Source organism: Antedon bifida, chromosome 6 (genome assembly GCF_963402885.1).
Source record: "Antedon bifida chromosome 6, ecAntBifi1.1, whole genome shotgun sequence".
Taxonomy (NCBI): Eukaryota; Metazoa; Echinodermata; class Crinoidea; order Comatulida; family Antedonidae; genus Antedon; species Antedon bifida.
Genome location: NC_136231.1, coordinates 5,316,204 through 5,340,298, shown reverse-complemented (window position 1 = coordinate 5,340,298; position 24,095 = coordinate 5,316,204). Strand labels below are relative to the sequence as shown.

The following is a 24,095-nucleotide window of genomic DNA, read 5'->3' as shown; positions in this document are numbered from 1 at the left end:
ATTTAGTATAAAATCTATAAAAATTAATTTTTTTTTCTTACAGAGCTATGCAGGTTGTAAAAGTTGGTTTTACAATTTTACATGGATTGCTCCGAAATACAGTTTAATAATTTCCAAAGACTACTAACCTCTTGTAATAGTTGCTTAATCAGTTATATTAGTGCTGTATGACTTTTTTTAGTAAGAACATACAAGGAAAATACACACACAAGCTTTAACCGATGTCGGTATAATAGAAAGACCAATGTTTTGGGTACAGGGTGTATAATTACAAATTACTACCAGGTAGCCAATACACCAACTACTTATGTACAATATTATGCTGTTGTTCAACAGTGTCCTGTCTACATAACCAGGGTAATCATGGATCACATCACTGAATCATAATTATCAACAGCACTCCTTTATCATGATTACCTAAACAATCTCATAGACTCATAGTTCCTGGGCGATTCAAGAATTGAGTTTCACATTTTGTAGTCAATTTGTTTGTTCAAATGTGCCAGAGCATGGATGTGTCGATGTGAGCAAGATCATGTTCCTACATGTCACATGTTAGGGTACATCGTATGTTCCTACATGTCACATGTTAGGGTACATCGTATGTTCCTACATGTCACATGTTAGGGTACATCGTATGTTCCTACATGTCACATGTTAGGGTACATCGTATGTTCCTACATGTCACATGTTAGGGTACATCGTATGTTCCTACATGTCACATGTTAGGGTACATCGTATGTTCCTACATGTCAAATGTTAGGGTAAATCGTATGTTCCTACATGTCACATGTTAGGGTACATCGTATGTTCCTACATGTCACATGTTAGGGTACATCGTATGTTCCTACATGTCACATGTTAGGGTACATCGTTTCAACATCTAAAATTCCTCTTCCCTGTTAAAACGAATGCTTTCACACACAATGGTCTCTCTCTTCTTCTTTTTGCTATTCTTCAAGTAGTATCCATGTATAGCATATTGACATTGGTAAAGTTACCATTCAAAAATAACAAAGCTATGGTGATGGCAACCTGAAAATAGGTATGCGCATTGTGGCTGATGGTTCACAACACATTATCATCAACATTATGATCTAGAGAATCTTACAGACACCCGACCTCTTGTTCTTGGCCTTTCCTGGACTTGAATTTCCATCGCTGTAACTCTGGTGACGATTCTTTGAATGCTTTTTCTTATCTGATGGTTCATTTACAGACGATGTCGATTTGCGATTGATTTTTGGCATCCGAATGGATGATGACTTCTTCTCAAGTGGTGGAGGTTTATTCATTGGTACAGTGATTGGCGAAGTGGTCGAGCTGGAAGAGTCTGTAAAATAAACACATATATATATTTTTATCAATACATATATTATCTGTTCTTTCTTTGTTCTACTTTTCTATATTCCATGCAGCTCATGACAGCTTTAAGCCGATTTTCCACTAGGCGAATATGTTCACGCGAATAACAGCGTCAGCTTATACGTATGCATAGATAGGGATTTGGAAGATCGAAACATGAATACACATGCTGACGCTTTCTATTCGTGCAAACAAATTCGCCAAGTGTAAAATCAGCTTTATATTTCTTGTTTCTAATCAAGTACCCTCATTAGCCATGGCGAAGGAATAGCTTGGCACTTTCTGGATGTTTTGATTTAGCTTTCTGCTTTTTCTATTTGTATCTCTATTGAAATTCAGCCACTGACACTCATGGCATTATCATTTTTTCAGTAATTTTCCTTTGGATGAATATTATCATATAATGACTATAATATTCCAAAAATAACAAGGGATAAGAGAAACTAGAGGAAACTCATCACAGAATTAAATGAAGCAGCTGAAGCAGAGATTAAAAAAAGAACAGCATTAAGTCAGTTTAAATTACTTACTGCATTATGCTTTAATATTCCAAAAAATGTGTACATACACTTACACTTAATGTTTAAATTATGGAATTAGTTCAGGCTAGTGCCTATTTGCTTCCAAACAAACAAATATATATATTTAAAAACTGCCAAATTATAACCTACCATCTTTCAGGTCTATATTGACTTGGCTCTGGGATTCGATTTCAGCTGCTGTGCTGTTATGTAAGCAGAGTAGCGGAGCGCAACCGCCCTCTTCAACACGTACCAGGATGTGTTCAGCATTGAACGTCATTTTCAGCTCAAGTACAGGAACATGTAGGTAGAAAGCAGTCACCATAACGCCATGTTGGATTGACCAAACTCGTAAGGTTCCATCTCTTGAGCCTGAAAAACAAGACAGGGTTATTTCCGTAATGCAAAATGTGTATTTAATTGGTGTTTTTTTTATTGGTGTGTGTATAAAATATTACAGACTTTGCCTTTGTTATACATCCTCTCTATCTAATTGTGTTTTATGTTTGTTTTGAATACACAATCTTTATCAATTTTGTTTTACCATATCTTACTATCATTAATTAATTATTATTATTAATTATAGTAAATTTTGATGTGCAGATAAAATAAACCACAAAACTAAATGGCACCCTCACAACATACCTGAAACAGCCAGCGTTCCATCACTGGTCATCTTTACACTTGTCACAATGTCTTGGTGACCCTCCAAAGTTTTCTCTGTCTCTCCTGTTGATAAATTCCAGACAATAAGAAGTTTGTCACTGGAGCCAGAGACTACATGTCGATTGTGATTGGCAACAGCCACACATGTGACCATCTCATCGTGACCAGCAAGAATCTATAGAACAATTAAAAAGAAAAATAATCAGTTATCTGTGCAGACTAGATAGATATTTAATGGCAGAAAATCATTTGATCTTTTGGCAACTTTATGGTACAGAAATAATATTACGGATCCTTATTTTTACGTTAATGAGACCAGTAGCTTTGGGTTTGGGCTACAAATTGACCTTCACAATTCAAATAAGATTGTTTAAGCAAAATAATTATTTCACTACCTGAGTTAGCTTGCCACTCTTTGTTTCCCAAATTTTCAGTGACATGTCCTCGGAACCTGTGATTGTGAACTGTGTATCCTTCGTAATCGTTATGCAGGTGATTTTCTCTAAATGGTTGATGGTCTTGACAGACTCACCATTATCAAGGAACCAGATCTTCATAAGTTCATTGCCATCACCACTTATGGCAAATTGGTTGTCAGGGGTCAGAGTGACAAGTTCTGATGGACCAACGTATGACATCAAAACCTAAATTTTAAATTAAAAAAAAGGAAAAGAAGATATTTTCAAAACAAAGCTCTGTCCACACTATCAAAATGTTATGTGCCCAAATATGCTGGTGATATGCCCAAGTATGGTAGTGATATGACATCATCATGTCCATATATGGGTAGATCACATTTTTTTTAAAACATAAAGTTTGATAGTGTGGAGAGAGCTTTAGATTGATACATGTATCTGACTAAGTAAACAAAATATACGATTGCAAATAAAAGTCCCCTGAGCTTTAAGTGATCTTGTTTTCTACTTCAATTTGAACTTTTAAACACTTCCTTGCATTATTTACTATAGGCATAATATTTCTCATAATATAAAGCATTACTTTATTGAAAGTATTCCATTATAATAGTTACCTTATTCAATAGTAGTTACCATATCATATGTATTATCTTACCTGGCTGGACTCAGCCTCCCAGAGCTTCAATCGATTTCCTACATCAGCACTGAGGATGCGTTGGTTATCAGTTGCTATCATTACACTAGAGATAGTGTCTTCATGTTCTGTGAAGTTCACTGTATACTTCTGCTTTACAATGTGCCAAATCTTGACAGTTTTATCTTCAGACCCTGTAAATGTATAAACAGAAAATGTATACATATAACTAATGAGTGAAAAACATCTTTAAAACATTTTAGATAAGTGATAATACCACGATAACACAATTACTGTATACACAAACATAACAAATAAACTAAAGCTTGTTGTGAGAAAAAAAAAAGAATTTTATTGATTTTAATTGAAATTGATTTTAATGCAAACAGTAAACTTGTTAAGAGTGAGTTATACTGTTCCTCTTTAGTCAAACAAGCATTGTTCAAACATGTAACTTCAAATTAATAATACAATTCTATATTTAATTAGTATTTTCTATAGCATGCCCATGCCGATATATTTGATGTGGAGGCCATCGCCAGATTGATTGCTTTCTATTTAAGGTCGACTATGTGCCTTTCATTCATTTTATATTATGTTGTCTAATGACAAATGAGAACTTGCCGAAGTACTATAGAAAATAATAAATTATATGCATGGCTGACTGTTCCTATAGTTTTCTTCGTGCAAAGTCATTGCATTCACTCCAGTTTTATTTTTATTTTATTTGTTGACCATACACCTTTGAATCGGTGGCACTCACAATATGCGGTGCGGTCCAAAAAACAGAACAGAACAGGAAATATTGAAAAATAAAAAGACATGAATAACTAAACTAAAAAAAAAAGCAAAACAAAAACAAAACTAAAAACTATTTACAAGCAATACAATACTACAAATGCAGTGTGAATGGGGTTTCAGGTGAAAACATGACTATTACATAAGGTGTGTGCCGAAATATTAATAAAACAGACAACTAATTTGTATACGAACCTGATACAATATAATTACAATCATCTGAAATAGCAACACAAGTAATGCTTTCTAAGTGTTCATCTAGCGTCTGAAACATTGTATTAGATTCCAAGTTCCATAGTTTCAGTGTGCAATCTGTTCCACCAGTCACAGCATATGAATTTTCTTTTGAAATTGCTAATAAAAAAATGTAAACAATATTGTATCATAGGTATGATTCTAGAAGGATGTAAATAGTGCTTGGCAAGGTAAAAACAGCTGATTAAAATTGATTATTTGATTCAGGCTTTTTTTCTGTTGTCTTGGTCAATTTATTCGGTTTATTAGGCTTTTTCCTAGTTTAGTTTACATCAACATTTACATTACATTATTTTGCTATATAAATTTAAAACCATTAAACCATTATGAGAAAAGAAGAGGAAGGAAGAAGCAGTACATTCATTATATGTTTTATGTTGTCAATGTAATTAATTTACGTTGTGTTTTAGCCCATCTGTCTTGCTTAATTTTATGTACAATCAATGTTATGCTTGGCAATACAGGGAATAAGAGTAAAAAAAATAATTAATCTGTAGCCTACCAATACAAGTGACCTCGCCGTCATGAAGACTACTGATTTGATGTTTCTTTTCAGGTTTGATAAAGTTACGGACATGCACTTGGTTGTCGTGGCCGGCAGATATCAAGAAGTAGTCCTTATCTGTTATCAGAACATCACACACAGGTCCTGTATGTTCTGTGAATGTTTGCACCAACTCAGTAGTTTTCATGTTAAATACATGTACTTTACAATCAATAGTTCCAACTGCAACATATGTTGAATCGGATGATATGCTGATAGAAGTTATCTAATGTAGTAGAAAGGAATAGAGGAAAATATGTATCACTTTGTTGTGTGGACATGTAAATAGGAAAGATTAGATGCTTTGCAGAATAATGGACATGTACATTAAATGACGTTGCCACATAGTATATTGTACAAAATCATTCAAAATTAATTTGTGTAAAAATAAAGGTATCTATACAAAAAAAATTACATTTCTGTATAATAATAACAACAACAACAATAATATAATAATACATTTCTGTCAAATTTAGACATAATACAGTAGTAATCCCTAATATGAATAAATTAACATGGATATTATGTTGTAAAATGAATTATAGTACAATGAATTTGTCAGTAAAAATTAATTAATTGATTAATCATAAGATTAAAATCCAATTAAAAGTGAATGTTTATTTAGCCATGAACTTACAGAATGATTAATTACAATTAATAGAATCATGATTTATTCACAAAAGCCTAATAATCCCCCAAATTAATCAACGCTTATTTTGTGCCATTATAACCAGATCCTGTCTATTTGATAAATTGCCACTATGAGCAATTGTTGGTCCTGTTCTCAAATTTACCTATGCTCTGAAATTGTGAGGTTGAATTAGTAGAGAGAAATTGATAAATTAGCATACGGAAATAAATTAAGTAGTATGATTCACAAAGCAGTGGTAAATGCGTAGTGGACAAGCTCTACTTTAAAATAATAATGGATTGGTTTCTTCTTCGTGCATTTCACACATGAGCCACTTAATTTCACACTGGCCGGACCTTGCAATGAGAGTAAAACATTTTAAAAGACACGACGGCATAATACTTCACACAAGTGTAGTTGTTCCTTGCCATTATGTTATCTTAATTTTCAGAGAGATAAACAGAACCAAATATCTCATAACGAGACGATTAAAAATGTGCAGAAATAGCAATATAAGATCACACCATTTTCAACCGCCCAAGGTGTTGATAACGGTACTTTCCACTTAACTTCACACAATGTACATGAGCTGACCGAAAGATTATAATCCAACGAAGGGGTAAGAAGACACATTATAATTTTGATTCAACTTTTCTATTTGTATTTAGTTTTCACTCTATTACCTCAAGCTGTGTAGATTTTTCTATGTATCTATTTCTTCTATGTATTTTGATATTCTGTTTGTAAAGACATAACATGTTTCAAACTTCCACGACTATTTTAGAACATTATTAAGTTGTTTGTGTTTTGTGTTTTTTTAAAATGCATCAGTCAAAAGCTTACTTTGGTGTCATGTCCTTCCAAAGAGTGTACTCCACTTCCAGTTACCAAACAACTCACTTCTAGTTTGCAGTCATTGTAAGCTTCAATAAAAACAAGATGTAAATATGATGAGAAACTAAAACAAGGAATGAATGTTTTTCTGTTAAAACAAGTCGGTAATCACCATACAATCCCCTTTTCTTTTAAGATGCTTAAATGGATTTATTTTCAAGATATGCTCCTCTGTTCAAATTATTAATTTAGATGAAATAGCAAGTGTAAAAAAAAAGAAGAAAAACAGACTGTTGAAGTTTGATCTAAACACAGTCGTTATCTGAGATCTTTGAGAGTGGCGGCTTCTTAGGATTAATTCTGTAGGTCTAAGCAGCTTTTTTTACATAAACCTTTCATTTTAATATACATAATAATGTTTCTTTTAAAATGACCACTCTGTTTAATTTTCAGACAGTCGACATATTGAAGAAGGATATTAAAGTACATAAGTGCATTGTGTTGGACATTCGACTACTGATCGTGAGATCGAGGTTCGAATCCAATGCTCGTCGCATTGTTTGCCTCTCTTCACCCAGGTGTATAAATGGGAACCCGGTTAGATCAAGACACAACTTTGCGCTGATTACTAGCTGCATTATGGGAGTTTGTTTCCATACGTGTTTGATCCAAAAAAAATGACTGGGGTAATAATGTTCAGCGCTTAGAGGTTTCACAACATTAGGCAATATATAAATCCAGGATATTATTATTATTATTAAACACATGGTAGTTCCACTAGTCTACAAAAAACTTTGCTAAGTAACTGTTGTGATTCTCTTATAATCCAAATTATTCACCTACAAAGTTTAAGTAGGCAATAGAGAAGCATAGACAACCATTATGAAAAGTCAATGAGTAATTAATTTGCAATTGAATAGCTTCAATTGGGGTCAGTCAGAAGACAAATGTGGTCAATGTGAGAAGAGGGAGCGTAAACAATTTATATTAAGTAAAAACCAGATTGAAAGAAACTGAAAAACAGCAATCAGACAATTCTATACATTGATTATTTTAAACTTTAGGCAGAGAAAAACTCTGATGACTAATGATGTTTGGACTTATTTTTAGTACAACATTTTATTCAATTGAGTATCTAGTTTAAAAAATGTTTATTTACTTATCCAAAAAACATTAAACAAAATTAAATTTGTTTGGAGGATGATAATCTACCTTCAAATCTGGTTATTAGTGTATGTCAATGTACATTTTACGGGTTTTCTGTAAGGCTATTAATTTTCACAGCTATAAATGTGTTAGACTTTACAATTATGAAAATAAAAATACTATGTGTAGCTGAAACATAATGAAATACCTGACAATAAAAACGTGCTATCCTTAGATAACGTCATGCTTGTGATTGGTTTATTGTGCATCTCAATGGCATCAAGTAATGAATTGTCATCAAGGTTCCATGTCTGAAACAACGACATTGAAAATAAATTGCTAAATTGAAAAGACCATATAATTTAATATATAAAAACTTGGTTAATGCTGTATACATTATCTTGTTGCAGACACTATTTGTTGAAAACTGTTGTAACACATCAAATAATATGAAAAATATGGTACAATTATCAGTGTAAATGTAATAAAATTTTGGTTTGCAAATGGAATAAGCAAATAAAATAACACAATTTATTATCTACAATAAATGTAATTCAATAAATTACGATATAATAGAATATAAAATGAAATGCAATAACTTCCAAATAAGGCTATGTCATAAAATATAATGTTATGTATAGACTATAATGATATAGCTAGGTATGTAATGCGATACACCATTCAGTATTGTATTCAGGTGAAATAGATACTTAATGTGCGTAATGTGATAAAATATATCGTAATGCAATATACTATATTGTAATGTGATGAAATAGCATTTAAATGCCATGGCCATTGTGGGTCCCCGGGTATTTCAAGCCTAATTCTAAGTACTGCATCTTACCAACAATAACTATATTTAGCCTAAAAATGCAACAAATCATGATGTTATTTATAAATTTCAAATTAATGTAGAAATGAAAATAGGATTGTTTATTTTTAGCAATAATTAGTAATAAATATAAAGCAATTCAAAGTAATACAAGCAGGCAAATCTTTTAAAAAGGCATTTTAGATTTAGACTGGACATGCTATGAAGGACATGTGTATCAAAATATTAATTCCGATTGTTTACATTAACACACAGGAATACAGTCTCCAAATATAAATCACACTGTACTTTGCAGGGTCAATATTTAAATGAGCTCACTTTACAATACTGTATATACATACTAACCCTGAATGAAAAATCAAGGGAACAAGAGACGAGAACATCATCATGCGTATTAATTCCCATTCCAACTATCGCCTTCTCGTGCCCTTCCAGCTTATATTCAAACTTCCCAGTGTTCAGGTTGTAAACACGCACGGTAGCATCAGCCGACCCCGTAAACAGCCATTTAACATTGTGCGAGATTAACACACACATGACTACATCCTTATGGTCCCGGAATGTGTGCACCTCTTTCATTGCCTCCGCATCCCAGAGTATTGCCACTTTGTCGCATCCCATCAAAAGATACCGGTCGTCCTGAGACAAAATGTATGCTGTGACAGTCCCCCCAAGTGGTGGGAATTCCCCAATTTTTTCTTGCGATGCTATATGGTAAACAACCATCTTGTTTGCCTTCGTGAGACAGTATGCAAGCTGTGTGTCGTTGGAGATTTGAACTCTGGCTATATCCTCGTCACAGGTAAGGGTAGTGATGTGTTGTTGGCGCGGTGTGGGAAGCCATAGAGCTATCGGTTTTAGCAGAGGTCTTGTGAAAACATCACACCATGCCATGGCCTGTTTAACAAGATCTTGTAACGCATGTGGGTAGTCACCTAAAACAAATCATAGAATTTAAATTATAAAAATCTACCATTAGCTTTTTTTTAAGGTAACCTTAACGAAAATGTATTCACTTACATTTAACAATATGGTATATAATAATTATGTTTAGTAACCCCACCATTTGGGACAACCATATTTTTATCTTTTCCATGAAATGAATGAGGGGCAACATATGCTTTAACACTACAGCAAGCTGCTATTTAGGGGACACGCCCGAAATATGTCTTATTAATATGGCTTAGGGAATAGGGAATTTAATCACTGTGGATTTACACACAATCCTACAAATGAATAGTGTTATATTAAGTATTTACAAGTCGCATCAGATAGGATTTGATCCCAAGACCTAGGATTGATAGGATCATTAAGCTACAGCATTTCTCCCATCATGGACAGTGTTTGACAAAAGTATTTGAGGTAGATCAGATATGCATTCTTGCACAAACGCAGTACCTTGTATATGTATGTTAGACAAGCGTTTTAGATTTGAAATTCTAAATTGTATCTAATTTCCCAATATATAAGACAAATTCTTTGACTTTATTTATAGTTGATAATTATAAAAATAAAAAAATTGTTTGTACATATTATGTCTATTCGTATTTGTGAAACTCAATTGTTAATAATAAATTATATTTTTGTATTATTTTTAAATGATAATTGTTAATATTGCATTATAATAATTAATGATTAGTTAATCTTTTTATAAATATTTGAGAAATTTCTTGTAAACATAATGCTGTATATTTATGCCACTTCTCAGTTTGTTGTGTGCGATCGTTTTGTTTGTAGTCAATGTTTATGTATTATAGTGATTAGAGGGCCCCAGTGGAAAGCAGTATTATCACTGATCTGGGTTATCCTCTTTAAAGAAGACTAATAAAAAAAAAAAGCTAACAAATTAACAATTCTATTGTTACTAACGGTTCATTGGAAGGAGCCGCCCAATAAGCTCTGCTGCAAGTTGTAACGGATCCTCAGCCAGTGTACTCGCAGACGAGATGATAGCACTCCTAATCAGGTCAAGTTCTGAATCTATCGTCCATTTTAAAATTGTGTCAATGTCCTGTATAAGAGAGTAGACTGAAGTGGCATGTATCTTGGCAAGAAGAAACTCAAAATTACAGATGCTTGCTGATTTCAGTTGGTTAACATTTCCTGAGTAAAAGTAAAAAAAAAGTTTTCAAATGATTTAAATTACACATGTTCACAAATGTAGCTTTTTTTAAAACCAAAAAGTTCCTTAAGACTTTCATGTAAGAAAAAAAACTTTGACCTACATTTTTTAATACCATATTCAAATGGTACAAAAAAAGGAGAGAAAAATCATGATGAAGCATAACCGTGCAAATATCAATATTTCTTGAAAGAGTTTAGCATTTGGATTAAGTTATTATTTGGCCGTACTATGATTTTTTTTGTAATAAGCTGTGAGCTTAAAGACTGTTGACTTTGACTACCTATCAGCAAAGCACAAAACTTCAGTACACAATATTTTTTTGAATATCATTACTAGTATTAACTTCTTCTATAGAAGAAGGTCACATCATATTGGCCTAAATGTCTAGACACATTCTCAAGTTCTTTCATAGAAATAAAATTATTTTACTGCAACCATTTCTTTATTACTCTTTCCTCAAAATAAAAAAAACATATCTACAGTATATACATACATATATATACAGTTGTAATTAGTATACAAATATGTATATAATTTAAGTAGCTTTTAGATTGTCTACTTATAGTGGGGAACCTAACGTAATTCCGTGAGATTTTAATGCTCAAGTTGAGTTCTTGGCAGTTTTTGAATCCTTAGGACTAGCAGAATTCATTGCAACTGGGGGCCAATTTTTCCCGACCCTATTTTGGCCGCCATCTTGGATTTCAAAATATTACCTGAATGAAGAAGGTGATACCAAAGCTCACTAACACAGCGTAGATTGTACCGAGTCTGTCCATAAATGAGAGGCTGTGGTGCCACCCCACGATTGATCGTAAGCACCTCGTCTTCAGAAGCGTAACTGCTGGGTTTGTATGGCTTACCATTCAGCCACGTATTCATGAACAAGCTGGCAAAGTCTTGGTGACACTCTACTTTGAGCGCTTTTGATGGGAAATACCGTTGAGTTGCCATCGAGGCAATGACAGTATTACACCATGTTAGAAGGCTTTTGTGGTCCATATGTCTTTCCTCCAGAAGAGATCCTAAAATAGTACAACAAATAGAATTAGCATTGATATAAACTTACTAAAAAACATAGTACCCTATATTCTATCAGAAGATGAATAGTATTATCAATTACAATGTTAGCTTACCAAAAAATTAAACCAGTACAGTAAGACATTGTGTCAAATTTGTTAATAAAAGACTTTTTAAATTGAATCTCCAAGATTTTAAACTGGACATAACTCATTTTTGTTTGAGAAACATAATGTTCACAGGTCTGCTCACAGCACTCACTAGTTTATCTGATATCTTACCTACGTCTCTCTTAAACCCTGCCCAAATTTGATATGGAAATCTGAGAGGAGAAGGCAAAGAATCTGGATAGATATAATGGAGTAGATTGTCATTACACGACAGTAAGTCAAGAAGTTCCAACTCTGTCACTCCGTTATGCCCACATGTGATATACCTACAATACAAAAACATATTTTGTCAATAGGCTTATACTATTATTTACTCTTTGAATAATTTAATGAATTTGTTAATTAATATTATCATTCATTTTTAAAATAAACAAATTCAAATCCAACAATTGTTACTGTTGTATAGACTATATGTTGGAGAAAAAAACATAATTTAAAACACAAAAGTAAAATCACATTATAATGTACTGCTAGGCTGAAGTCATTAAGATAGAGAATCTATTCAGAATGAAACTTTGATCCATGTCAGCCTCTGGAGATAGATTGAACTCAATTTATAAGTTTAATGTTTCCCAAGACTGTGCATGAATCTGCATCTTTGTCCATCTGTCTAGGCTCAAATCTCAGCCCTTAGGGCTATTAAGTATCGAGCAGCCTCTAGACACTAAAGCATGAAGATTTGCTATCATATGAAGAAACTTGAAGTTGTGGTTAATATAGAAAACAGACTTTCATTTTTACCAGTTTACTAATTTCCTTTTAATTTATTCATTTGTTTTCTACCTATTTTCATGTTTAGCCATCCATGTTTTACAAGGATAACTTTACATGAATTTTCATCTTAGACTTTTGTGTAATAAAGTAATAAATAAGATAATGTAAGTGAATATTTACCTTAAAATTGTGGATGTTAAGAATTGTCCATGCTTCTCTTCCAGCATTACAAAGAGTGCAGTAATAGCATCCGAGATTGACGATGTCGGATCTCTTCCATTTCCTGAAGAATTCAAGATCTGTGTCTCCTGGCAAAGAAGTTTGGCGTACAAAGGCAGTGGATTTCGAGCCAATGCGCGTGTCAAAATCTTAAACTGCTCATTCGGTAATACCCGGCCATTCTTGTGCAAGAAACATCGAACAATCTCAGACAATTCACGGTCATTCATCGAAGTGACTTTAATGAAGTTCTTTTCAGGAATAAGATTCCGTAACTCTTTCAAAACTGGTGTGTTGCCATCCATAGATAAGACCACTGACACAGAGGCAGGAAAATCAGTTGGGAGCCATTTGATATGCTTAGCATTAAGGTTTGATGTAATATCAGATGGAATGTCCAGAACAATCATTAGTGGTCTGTAGGTATTTGCTGCAGTTTTCACAAGATCAGTAAAGAATGCAAGAAGATCGGTTAAATCCTGTGGAATTCGGGTTTTACCTTTCGGTTTATAAACCTTCATAATTTGCTGGCATATACTATAAAGAACACCATGAATTGTTTTACAATCAGTTGTAGCACCAAAGTAACGAATCACATTCACCACCGAGTCTCCTAACCACTCTGGTGATAATTTGATAATCTGCGAAAGAACGGCACTTTTTCCAGATCCTGAATCTCCATACAAAACAATTGGTGAACTACTTGAGTTCTTATCAGCTGAATTTTCTTGCACAAGACTTTTCACCTGAGACATGATACTGTCTCGATTTATGAAAATCTCACAATGTTTCTTTGCAATTTCCAAATGTTTCATAACCTCGTTCTGTAGTTTACGCATTTCATCTGGCCTTCGTTGGTAAGCGGCAACTTGATCTTTCAAGGCTTGTTTATCAATCATACCTTTAACAGTTGTTACAAATTTATTGCATAGTTGCTTGAGGTAGGTATTATGTTCCTCATTATTCGGTGAAATTCCAACAGGTGTCCATTTCACAGAAAATTTCAGAATGTTTTCTGATGCAACTTTTGCAGGTATTCGCACCTCTTTTAACACTTTAATCTGTTCTTGTGCTTTTTTCAAAATTTTCGGTTTTGTGGCTTTTCGCAGATCAATGTAACTATGCATTTCTTGACTGTCAACAGATTGTGGCATTCCTTCCAAATTACGAAATATACAAATACATTTGTTTGCTGGGTCAGAGGTCAATGCCAGTGATTGGGTTAACTCACATTCCAAAGCTGTAAAAGAAAAAAAATGTACAGAAAATAATTATCTTTAGGTATATTTAGTCACCCATTAGAACAAATATAAAAGCACATTTTAAAATAAGATAGTGATGCTTATTGCAATGGCAAACATCAACCAGAACCAGTATTAGACCTGAATTTGGAAGGTTAACAATTATATTTTTGTTATCTTGGATTTTGTAATAATTTCAGTACTATTACTGTGCAATAGAGAAGTCAGATGAAATTCAAGACTTAACTACAGGTAATAAAATGTTACTGAATTCTCTGCACATATGTAAAGTACACTTAATGGTGAAATACATTACACGTTGGTGATTTATCTCCACACGTGCTGCAAGGCTGCCAATAGCTAATAAATCCTACATTCACTTGCATAATACAAAAATAGACGCCAGTATGAATTATAAATTTAGTAGTAAAAAACATAATAGGTGTTCTTGTAATGTTGGCAAATATTGCGATATTAATAAATAATTTTATTCTTGTGTGGATGTGCAGTAATTTACCCTTATATTTCACCAGATCCTCTATCACCTTCACCAGTATATCCTCTATCACCTTCACCAGTATATCCTTTATCACCTTCACCAGTATATCCTTTATCACCTTTACCAGATCCTCTATCACCTTCACCAGTATATCCTCCATCACCTTCACCAGTATATTCTCTATCACTTCACAAGATCCTGTATCACCTTCACCAGTATATCCTTTATTACCTTCACCATATCCTCTACCATCTTCACCAATATATCCTCTATCACCTTTACCAGATCCTCTATCACCTTCACCAGTATATTCTCTATCACCTTCACAAGATCCTCTATCACCTTCACCAGTATATTCTCTATCACCTTCACAAGATCCTCTATCACCTCCACCAGTATATCCTTTATTACAGTAACCAGCATATCTTCTATCACCTTCACCAATATAGCCTTTATTACCTTCACCAGCATATTTTCTATCACCTTCACCAGTATATTCTCTATCACCTTCACCAGTATATCTTCTATCACCTTTACCAGATCCTCTATCATCTTCACCAGTATATCCTCTATCACCTTTACCAGATCCTCTATCATCTTCACCAGTATATCCTTCTTCTCCTTCACCAGTATATCCTCTATTATCTTCACCAGTATATCCTCTATCACTTTGACCAATATATTCTCTATCACCTTCACCAGTATACCTCTATCAGCTTCACTAATACTTCCTTTACTAGTACAGTCTTCAGTTCCTATCACCTTCACAAAAACTTCCTCTACAACCTATACTACCCACTTATCCTTTATAATCACTCACCACTAACTTTCCCCATACAGTACTACCTCCATAACACCAATCAAATGCATCATACATTAAACAATACCTGACATATGATATTTCTGTAGTTCTTTCTCTTTAACTAATCCTTCATCATGTATATACTCTGAACTTTGTTGTAATATATCCAATAAACTTTCGTAAGTCTTGCGCCAACGCGTCACATCCTTTTCATGCTGCTCCTTATTTTCATCAGTCCTGAAATTTAAATAAAAATAAATTAAAAAATGATAACATGTTTTTATAAATTTTCTAATTGTCTATCATACCATTTTAGTTAGAAAAATAATTCATATACAGTAGAACTCTTCCTTTGGGGGGACACCTATTCAGGAAACACTTTCCTATGAAACAAATAAAACAAATGAGAACTATGTGTTTTAGCACTATGACCAACCTATATTCTACTGTAATATGGTAATTGTCATTAAAATGAAATAGTGACATGCTTTACTTTATTATATACAGTATCATGTTTACTATATGCATTCTTGTCGCAGCTTCGTGGATTGTTTTTTATTATCTATATTTCATTCTTATTTAAAGACAAATCAATAATAAAGATTTCAAAATTAAAAGCCATTATTTATAAAGACATCACATTTGTGGGACCCTGGGATTAGTAGCCTAGCATTGTAACCACCAAGCTTCTACTTTACTCGCTAATATAAACTCTCCATTTTCAACATATGTCTGTCACATATTGAACATTATTCTACATCTTCTTATCCGGATCAATCCATCAGTAAACTATTTAATCACTTAATCTTATTAATCCTATAAATCCAACTGACAGATTCAATTTTTCTCAAATCAACCTTTATCTAATCTGACTAAACATTTATTTAATCTAAACGTAAGCACAATCTAGATTATTTGCTTCATTTTGAACCAGATTAGAGAAAAAAATGAAAACATTATTATTCAATCTAGTCAAGGATTAAAAAGAAATGTGTGGGTGTGAAAATTATCATTTGGTGTTACTGTAAATCTTAAAACATGACCCCATGAACACAGAAAACATGAAATTCTTCCCCAGTATTCAAAAGGTAGTCATTAATACAATAAAATAATATAACACGGCCATATACATGGCTGCAGTAGTGTGCTCAAGTTAGTCTTACCAACCGACCGACCAACCGACATAGTGAGTTGCACGCGACTAAAAATACTGTATATGGTAAAGTGGTTAATCACAACTGAAGCTTTGGTTCCCACTACAATGCAACAACGTAGGCACAACACAAGTGAGTTGACCAATCACAAACAACAGTTTGAATGATCTATCGCATTACGATTGGTCAAATTACTTGCAGTGTGGTTACGGCCCTGCGTGGTGTGGGAAACAAACTTAATTTATTGCTACAAGGAATAGTACTTCTTCATCATTCAACAAATCAATAATTTATGGGTACAAATCCATATTATATTGCAAGTATTAATATAATTTATTAATATGTGGTAATTTATGATATCTTTTCTCTTAGCTCTAAAATGAAAGTAAAAATTAAAACTACAGTACTATCATCTTAGTCTAAATAGCTAGCAATATCATGCTTATTAGCGATTTGTTTTTTGCTTTTCAGTTTGTCTGGAAAATCTTGGTATTACTTTGGAGTCAAAACAACGAATGGTAAACATTTTCTGATGATCCTCTAAAGATGAGCATAATCCATAATATTAGAACTGACTTCATTGCAAAAATACTAGAAAGACTGTACCATTAAAACAGTAGGGGAAAAAATGAGAAAAAAATAAAAATAATTGAAAGTTGTTATTGATGTTCATCAGGCTTAATGTAAATATTCTTATATATAAAAAATAAAACCAAAAGAAAAAGTGTAAATCTGCCATTGACTATTTTTTACTCTGTTCTAAAATGTTACGATAGGAGTAACATTTTAATAAAGATTGGGAAACAAGCATGAGAGTGAGGGGAAGGAGAGGAGGAACTAACCTAAGGATGTCCATATGCCATACAAATGAAACATGTATCTATATTTTGACGGTTATTTTTAAATTACATTTTTCCCTCTTATTTTATACTTTTTTTGATTGTCTATACAATGTTACAGATAATATTTTATTTGTATTTCAACTTAAACAAGCAACTAATATCGTGGACCTGAATAAATATAATAAAATCATCATATAAGTAATAAAAAACATTAGAAACCGTTATTTGGAACATTATAGTTTTATTGGTGGGATTTGTGGCTATCATATAGTGAGGATGATAGCTTTGGATTGTTGAGCTATGTTGGATCATGTAATCACGTATCATGAGCATTGAAACTTCTTGAATATTATGTTCAGTGCTACGCAACAAAATGATCTATGGATAAGATAACTGTGTTGGTGAAAACATCATCTATCTTAGGTCCTTAAGAGTCATGCTGATATTTTTCTAAATGAACTAACTAGCATGTTGTTGAAATCTGTTTTTGCTGTTAACAATTGACTTGACAACAAGTATGGAATCATCTTTCAATGATTAATAAATAAATCACCATCACTATTGTCACACCATAAATTGGACAGACTCATTATCTCTTTAGCTTTCTATCACTATGGCAACCTCTCATCATCTTCCCCAATTAACTTTCACAATAGTATCACTATGGTGACCTAACAATCTCTGCTATAGAGTGACATACATGCAATATTACATTCCACTGTCTGAGCAATTGTATGAATAATTAAAAAACATAATTTACCATAGAATACAAAAAATGACAACTTATAAAAATGTAATATCTAATTCATATAGCATTCTATTATATAATCACAGAATTTTTTGTGGCACAATAAACCATTTTGAATTTTAACTTCATGCACATATAAAAATCACATTTAATTAATTAATTTATTAATCCAGTACTAATATATGAAATCCTTATAAGGTACTGTATATACAATGGGAGAAACATATTTATGCTATGATAAATTATTGATAGTAAACCTCTTGGCCTCAATAAATAGGTATATTTTTAATTGATTTGATTTGTTTACAAAATAAAAATAAGTATTCATAGTTTTGGGAGATAAAAAGATGGCAAAATATGTTTTTATAACATAATGGATTGTTATAAATATGTATATCTAGCATCTTACTTATTCGCGATGACCTAACTAGATGTCAGGTCAATCAATGTGCCATAGGTTGTAGCCTGGACCTAGAAACCATCAAACCCCTATCCCTGTGAATTCACATGACATACTATGGTCGTCGGTCAATGCAAATTGAATGCTCTCTAATGTACTGAAACTCAACAGCTTAAATTGTATGATCTCCAAATTATGTTGATGCATGCATAATAGAGAATAATATCACCATAATCTCAACCACTATTAACATACACATTTGGTATGAAATATGTAGGGCAACAATGTAACTAGGAGAAATGATGTAGAGGAAGAGATTTTAATTAACACTTAACATAAACACTATTCTCTCTTTCTATCTCAGAAAATATAATATATATATATATATAATCAATAATAATAATCAAACATTTATATAGCGTCAATACCCAAAAAATGATCAAATGAGCATTTATATGAATCAAAAGTGGGTGAAAGTTTTACATAAGGTGGGAGTTCGTTCCTAAGAAGGGAAGGGGGGAGGGCTGGGGGAGGAATTGCAACAAAAGAAAAGGAGCATCATACAAGTATTAGTTGTTAAACAGGGAACAGATGATAACAATGATTTGTCAGAGGAGCAAAGGCAACAAGATGGAATGTATCGAGGAACAAGGTGGTTGGTTTATGTAATTTAATTGCTAAAGATGAAAAAAATCTTATCTTACATAATAGACATTTTTTAGATGCATTTTTAAAAACAGAGAGTGTTTTTGTTCTTTCCAAAGAAATCAATTACTGATAAACCCTTGTTATTAAACTGCAGAATAGGCTCATCACTATTCACTTTTATGTCGTTAAACAGCACGCATACCACTATAACGAGCTACTTTTGTTGAGCTAAGACGGGGAAACATAATCGGGAAGGAAATTTTCTTTTTATACTTCAAGAAACAACATTTTAAAAGCTTTAATGAAAATTAGTTAAATTCTAAAGACATTTCCGACAATAATAAATCTCCAGCACACAAATGTAAATTTCAAAGGTCGTATTAATCAAACTCACATTAACAAACGACTCAGTGCATTTGGATTTCAATAGTGTCATGCTTGCTTCTATGTGTATTTCAGAGGTGTTTATATGCAACGCTTTTTTTTTTTATATCAGCACACATCAAACAGGAAATCTAATTGCCAATTATATGATTAGAACTAAACTAATGTCTTTATGTAAACTTGGATAATAACACTGGTATGCAACATTGATAGTCCTGTGTAGGATTCGAACCAATGATCTTGATGAACCATGTTCAAAATTTATACCATTTATACATTACTATAAAATGAAGTTTTCCCATAAAATAAGGATTAACAATATACTTACTGATCATAAAGATATCTGATATGTGATGTCATTGGCTGTAGCACGTAAACACAATTAGCGCCCTCACCCCTCGGAAGGTACCATTCATCAAGAAGGTTGACATCTAAAAAAAAACAGTTAATCAAAAGATTCTCATTTTTCATCATACAACAACACACTAAAGGTCAACAAAAGTGTAATTAAAAAATAAACAACAATCAGTAATTCTCTAATATTTAATAATTATCAAAAATTATAGTATTTAGAGTACTTTTAAGTATTAATAAGCTAAATACTATAATTATAAATATTATATATAATGCATCTTTTCTGGTGATGAAAGAGAAATATTCTAAATTTCTTTTTCAAAACTATTAAAAATGACAGTGTCTCTCTTCTGAAAATAATTAGAAATTAACTTAATTACATCAAAGAACAACTAAAGATTTCAGATTTCATCCAAAAAAGTATCTTAATATCAGTTATGATCAGAAAAACAAATAAGACCAAAACCATTAATTCTCTATTTCTAAGTAGACTCCACATACGTCAATAAATGTCAAAGGTTATATGCTATGCGATAATACATGCAATGGACTGTATTATACAGATAGAATGGTATAGTAATGGAAATACTGTAGTTTCACCTTAAAGATGAGATGAGGATAAAAAACGATATTTATTTATTTATTTATTTATTCTGTCTTTATACTGAATACAATTTTCAGAAGCATTGATTTCAAAAGTGGTTCAATAGAGAACATTAACAATATAATAAAAATAATTCAAAGAAAACTAACACTAATAGTACACACACATTTACAAAAAGGTAACTATCTACAAAACAGTACAGTATTTAAAAAAATTAAAAACTGGTAAAAATTCTCTTAAAATAATCTTATTTGATATTAATGTCAATGTACTTTAAGGAAATAAAATCCTATTATTTTAGTAATATTTAAAAGGGCCATGCGTGTGCTTTGGGCCTTCTCTAGAATAATACCGAAGCAATTTTGATCAATAACCACTTGCATTTCTATTTATATTTTAAATCATTTCTTCTATTTTTTTGTATATATGGAAGCATGCATCAATCAATATTTCAAAGTCATAACACACTCATATCTGTGCACAGCATGTGAAACGAAAATGATTTAAAATATACAGTAGAAGAAGGTGAATTTCATCTTACTTTACAAAATAATAGCATTATGTAAAAATGAATTACAACCCAAGAAATTTAATACTGTTATATCATATACATTAATCAACAAGATTTGTGCAAACTTATGTAATATGTATAGTGTAGTCATTTATTATCCTCTGAATAAATTGTACACTTCCTTTCATGACAAGATAAAGCATAAATCATTTGAGATGTGTATTAAAAATGACACTATTTCTTTGTAATATAGTATTATAATTATTAAATTTCAACTACAACGTATGTAATATATGTATAAGAATGCACAGTCATTTATTATCTTCTGAATAAATTGTACACTTCCTTTCATGACAAGATAAAGCATAACTCATTTGAGATGTATATTCAACATTACAGTATTTCTTTGTAATATAGTATTATAATTATTAAATTTCAACTATAAATGTAATATATGTATAAGAATGCACAGTCATTTATTATCCTCTGAATATACTGTAGACATCTCCTCATGACAAGATAAAGCATAAATCATTTGAGATGTGTATTAAAAATGACACTATTTCTTTGTAATATGGTATTATAATTATTAAATTTCAACTATCTACGTATTAAAAACATTCCCTTCAATTCTGATGGAGCCAGTAATGATTATGAAGATTAATATGCAAAACAGAAGTGGATCTAGTTGAGCCTACTAACGAGCACCCTAAGCAAAACACAGAATTATAATATCAAGAAAGAACTTACAATGCATTATCTCATTGATGCTATAATTATACACAAAATATCTTTGGTTGAATTAGAAGTACTAACAGTTTTTCAAAATAAAATGTTATATAATTTGTCTATTATTTTGTATGTACTGTATTAATTCTTCTAATCTCACAGTATTTGTATTGTTTAATTTGAAAAGGCATAAATAATATTCCTCTGTCATCTTTAATTCCTGGCACACAGGTCCAGTAACCTCTCCAGTTGGTTCCCGATTGTTCCTTAGAACAAGAAGTATTCTCTTCTCAACAATACACTAAACATAACAATGATTTTCTATGAACTTGGCCTCCGAGGCTGGCAAATTTGGCGATTTCGAGTAGCCTTATTTTTTCAAATATTTTTCTAGATGGTTTTGTAATTACATATAATCTTGCTTTGTTGATACCATACACCAATGAATCAGTGTGTTGAATATATGCGTTTAATTAAACAGACCTTAAGTGAGGTATTCTACACATAAAGGTGTTTCATTGATGAACTACATGGCTGCTAGTGTCTGTGTAGTTGTTTTGTTGTTTCAACTCATCTGTTGTATATCCTGATCCATTTCATAGACATTTCCACTATTACCTACCAATCTTTGTGTACTGTAGCATATGTTTTCAAACATTTGATAAACAATAGTATTAATTATATTTCTAATGCAAATGAATTTCTTGCACTATACCACAATAAGAAGCAGAAGAGGTAGACAAATATGGATAAATAACCGAATGGAATGGAAAATCTTTCTCAGAAACACAGATATTGGCACATAACCAAGACTTGTGAAGAGAACTGGTGAAATGTTCAATTGCAAAGCAACTCTATGACCACACCTGGTAATGGGACCAGTAACATTACAAAAAACTAAAGATGTCTTTCAATTTGATGTTTGTTAATTCTAGTTTATACAAACTGAAATTATTAAATTATCAAATTATCACAATATTTATTTTTTTTAAATAATTTTGATATTGAAAATGTGTGTAGTTGGTTGCTTTCTTGTAGATGCTTTAATTTTAATTTAAACGTAATTATTTATTTCTTTCTTTCTGTGCTCTGTTCTGGGTTAACCAACTAGCACCTGTTTGGTCTTTCCTTGCCTTCTTTTATAATTGTTTTGTCTTCTTTGTATTTTATATGGCAGAAAATTTAATTAAATAAAAAAAATAAAAAAATGATGTTCTTTTGTATTACATACATTTGTTTTTCCAATCTAAAATCATTTAATATTTTCATTTTAAATTTGACAATTAAAAATAAAAATGTAAATCATCAATAAATAAATATCATACCTTTGCCAGATTCGAAAGCACAATCTCGGATTTGTGAAAACTCATTGCTTTCAATCTCAACCGGCAGAATACACTCTCCATACTTGTTTCCTATAATAGACTAAAATAAAAAAAATATGTATATTATTAGCAGGTTGGAATACAAATGATTTTTCAATTTGTATGAGAAGACAAGTACACAGAGTTTTACCAAGAGGGATTAGATATACCTTATATTATATGGTTGTTGGTGGCACATTGATTATAGACCTGTTTGATGAGGCCATTACCTTATAAGAATTCACTTCTTTTTTTAGCACAATAATGGAAAATAAAAGGGAAAATATAAATATAGTAATTTTGAAATAAAGAAAGGAAGAAGTCAGAAAATATCTTGGGTTGGGGTACGGGTTGGGGTACAAAGGGATACAAAGACAGGAATAACCTCGAAAAAGGACAGAGGACAAAACTAAGATTAAATTCATAATATATACAATAATAATATTCTATTTGCAAAGAGCATAAGTTGCAATGGTTCGAATTCCTCCATTTCAAATGAAATTAATTTACCGTTAAAATAGTTTAGTTGCACTTACCACAAAAAAAGGCCCTTGAGAGATCCTATGAGCTTCTCGGATCTCGTTCATGCGTAGTGCTGCTGCCTCATGGTCATTCGCTGCTAGGTCTTTTGGTCCTTGGTGCAGATCTACAAGCTAGAAATTATGATGAATAATTGCTTTATATGCAATATTGTTTAAGACTATTATTAATTTATAAGTTACTGGGTGGTGTAGAGTTTCTTTCTTATACCGTTAAAATGAAATTAAATATAATTGTGAGTTTTTTTATTTTGAATTTTTTTTGTGAATATGTTTTCTTTATCATTAGTATAGTGTACTGTATCTTAAAACGAAGGGGGAAAATGAAAATAAAATTTACTAATTATATCATTATTTTAACAGTGTGTTGATATTCAATTTTTTTT

General features: G+C 31.9%; 1 protein-coding gene across 1 annotated transcript in view; it reads right to left on the bottom strand.

Moving 5' to 3' along the window:
- Positions 1-779: 779 nt before the first annotated feature.
- The window catches only part of LOC144845050 (NACHT and WD repeat domain-containing protein 2-like), a 40,631-nt gene continuing 17,315 nt past the window's right edge, over positions 780-24,095 (bottom strand). Inside the window, exons 4-21 of the mRNA XM_078702178.1 lie at positions 23,707-23,823; positions 23,132-23,231; positions 19,937-20,039; positions 15,518-15,669; positions 12,852-14,130; positions 12,069-12,223; positions 11,484-11,792; positions 10,512-10,745; positions 8,988-9,577; positions 8,019-8,121; positions 6,674-6,753; positions 5,158-5,425; positions 4,596-4,754; positions 3,624-3,796; positions 2,948-3,196; positions 2,532-2,727; positions 2,037-2,258; positions 780-1,333 (exon numbers count right to left, since the gene is read on the bottom strand). Of these exons, the coding sequence (XP_078558304.1) occupies positions 1,098-1,333; positions 2,037-2,258; positions 2,532-2,727; positions 2,948-3,196; positions 3,624-3,796; positions 4,596-4,754; positions 5,158-5,425; positions 6,674-6,753; positions 8,019-8,121; positions 8,988-9,577; positions 10,512-10,745; positions 11,484-11,792; positions 12,069-12,223; positions 12,852-14,130; positions 15,518-15,669; positions 19,937-20,039; positions 23,132-23,231; positions 23,707-23,823 (4,725 nt within the window). The 3' untranslated portion in view covers positions 780-1,097. The remainder of the gene's footprint in view (positions 1,334-2,036; positions 2,259-2,531; positions 2,728-2,947; positions 3,197-3,623; positions 3,797-4,595; positions 4,755-5,157; positions 5,426-6,673; positions 6,754-8,018; positions 8,122-8,987; positions 9,578-10,511; positions 10,746-11,483; positions 11,793-12,068; positions 12,224-12,851; positions 14,131-15,517; positions 15,670-19,936; positions 20,040-23,131; positions 23,232-23,706; positions 23,824-24,095) is intronic.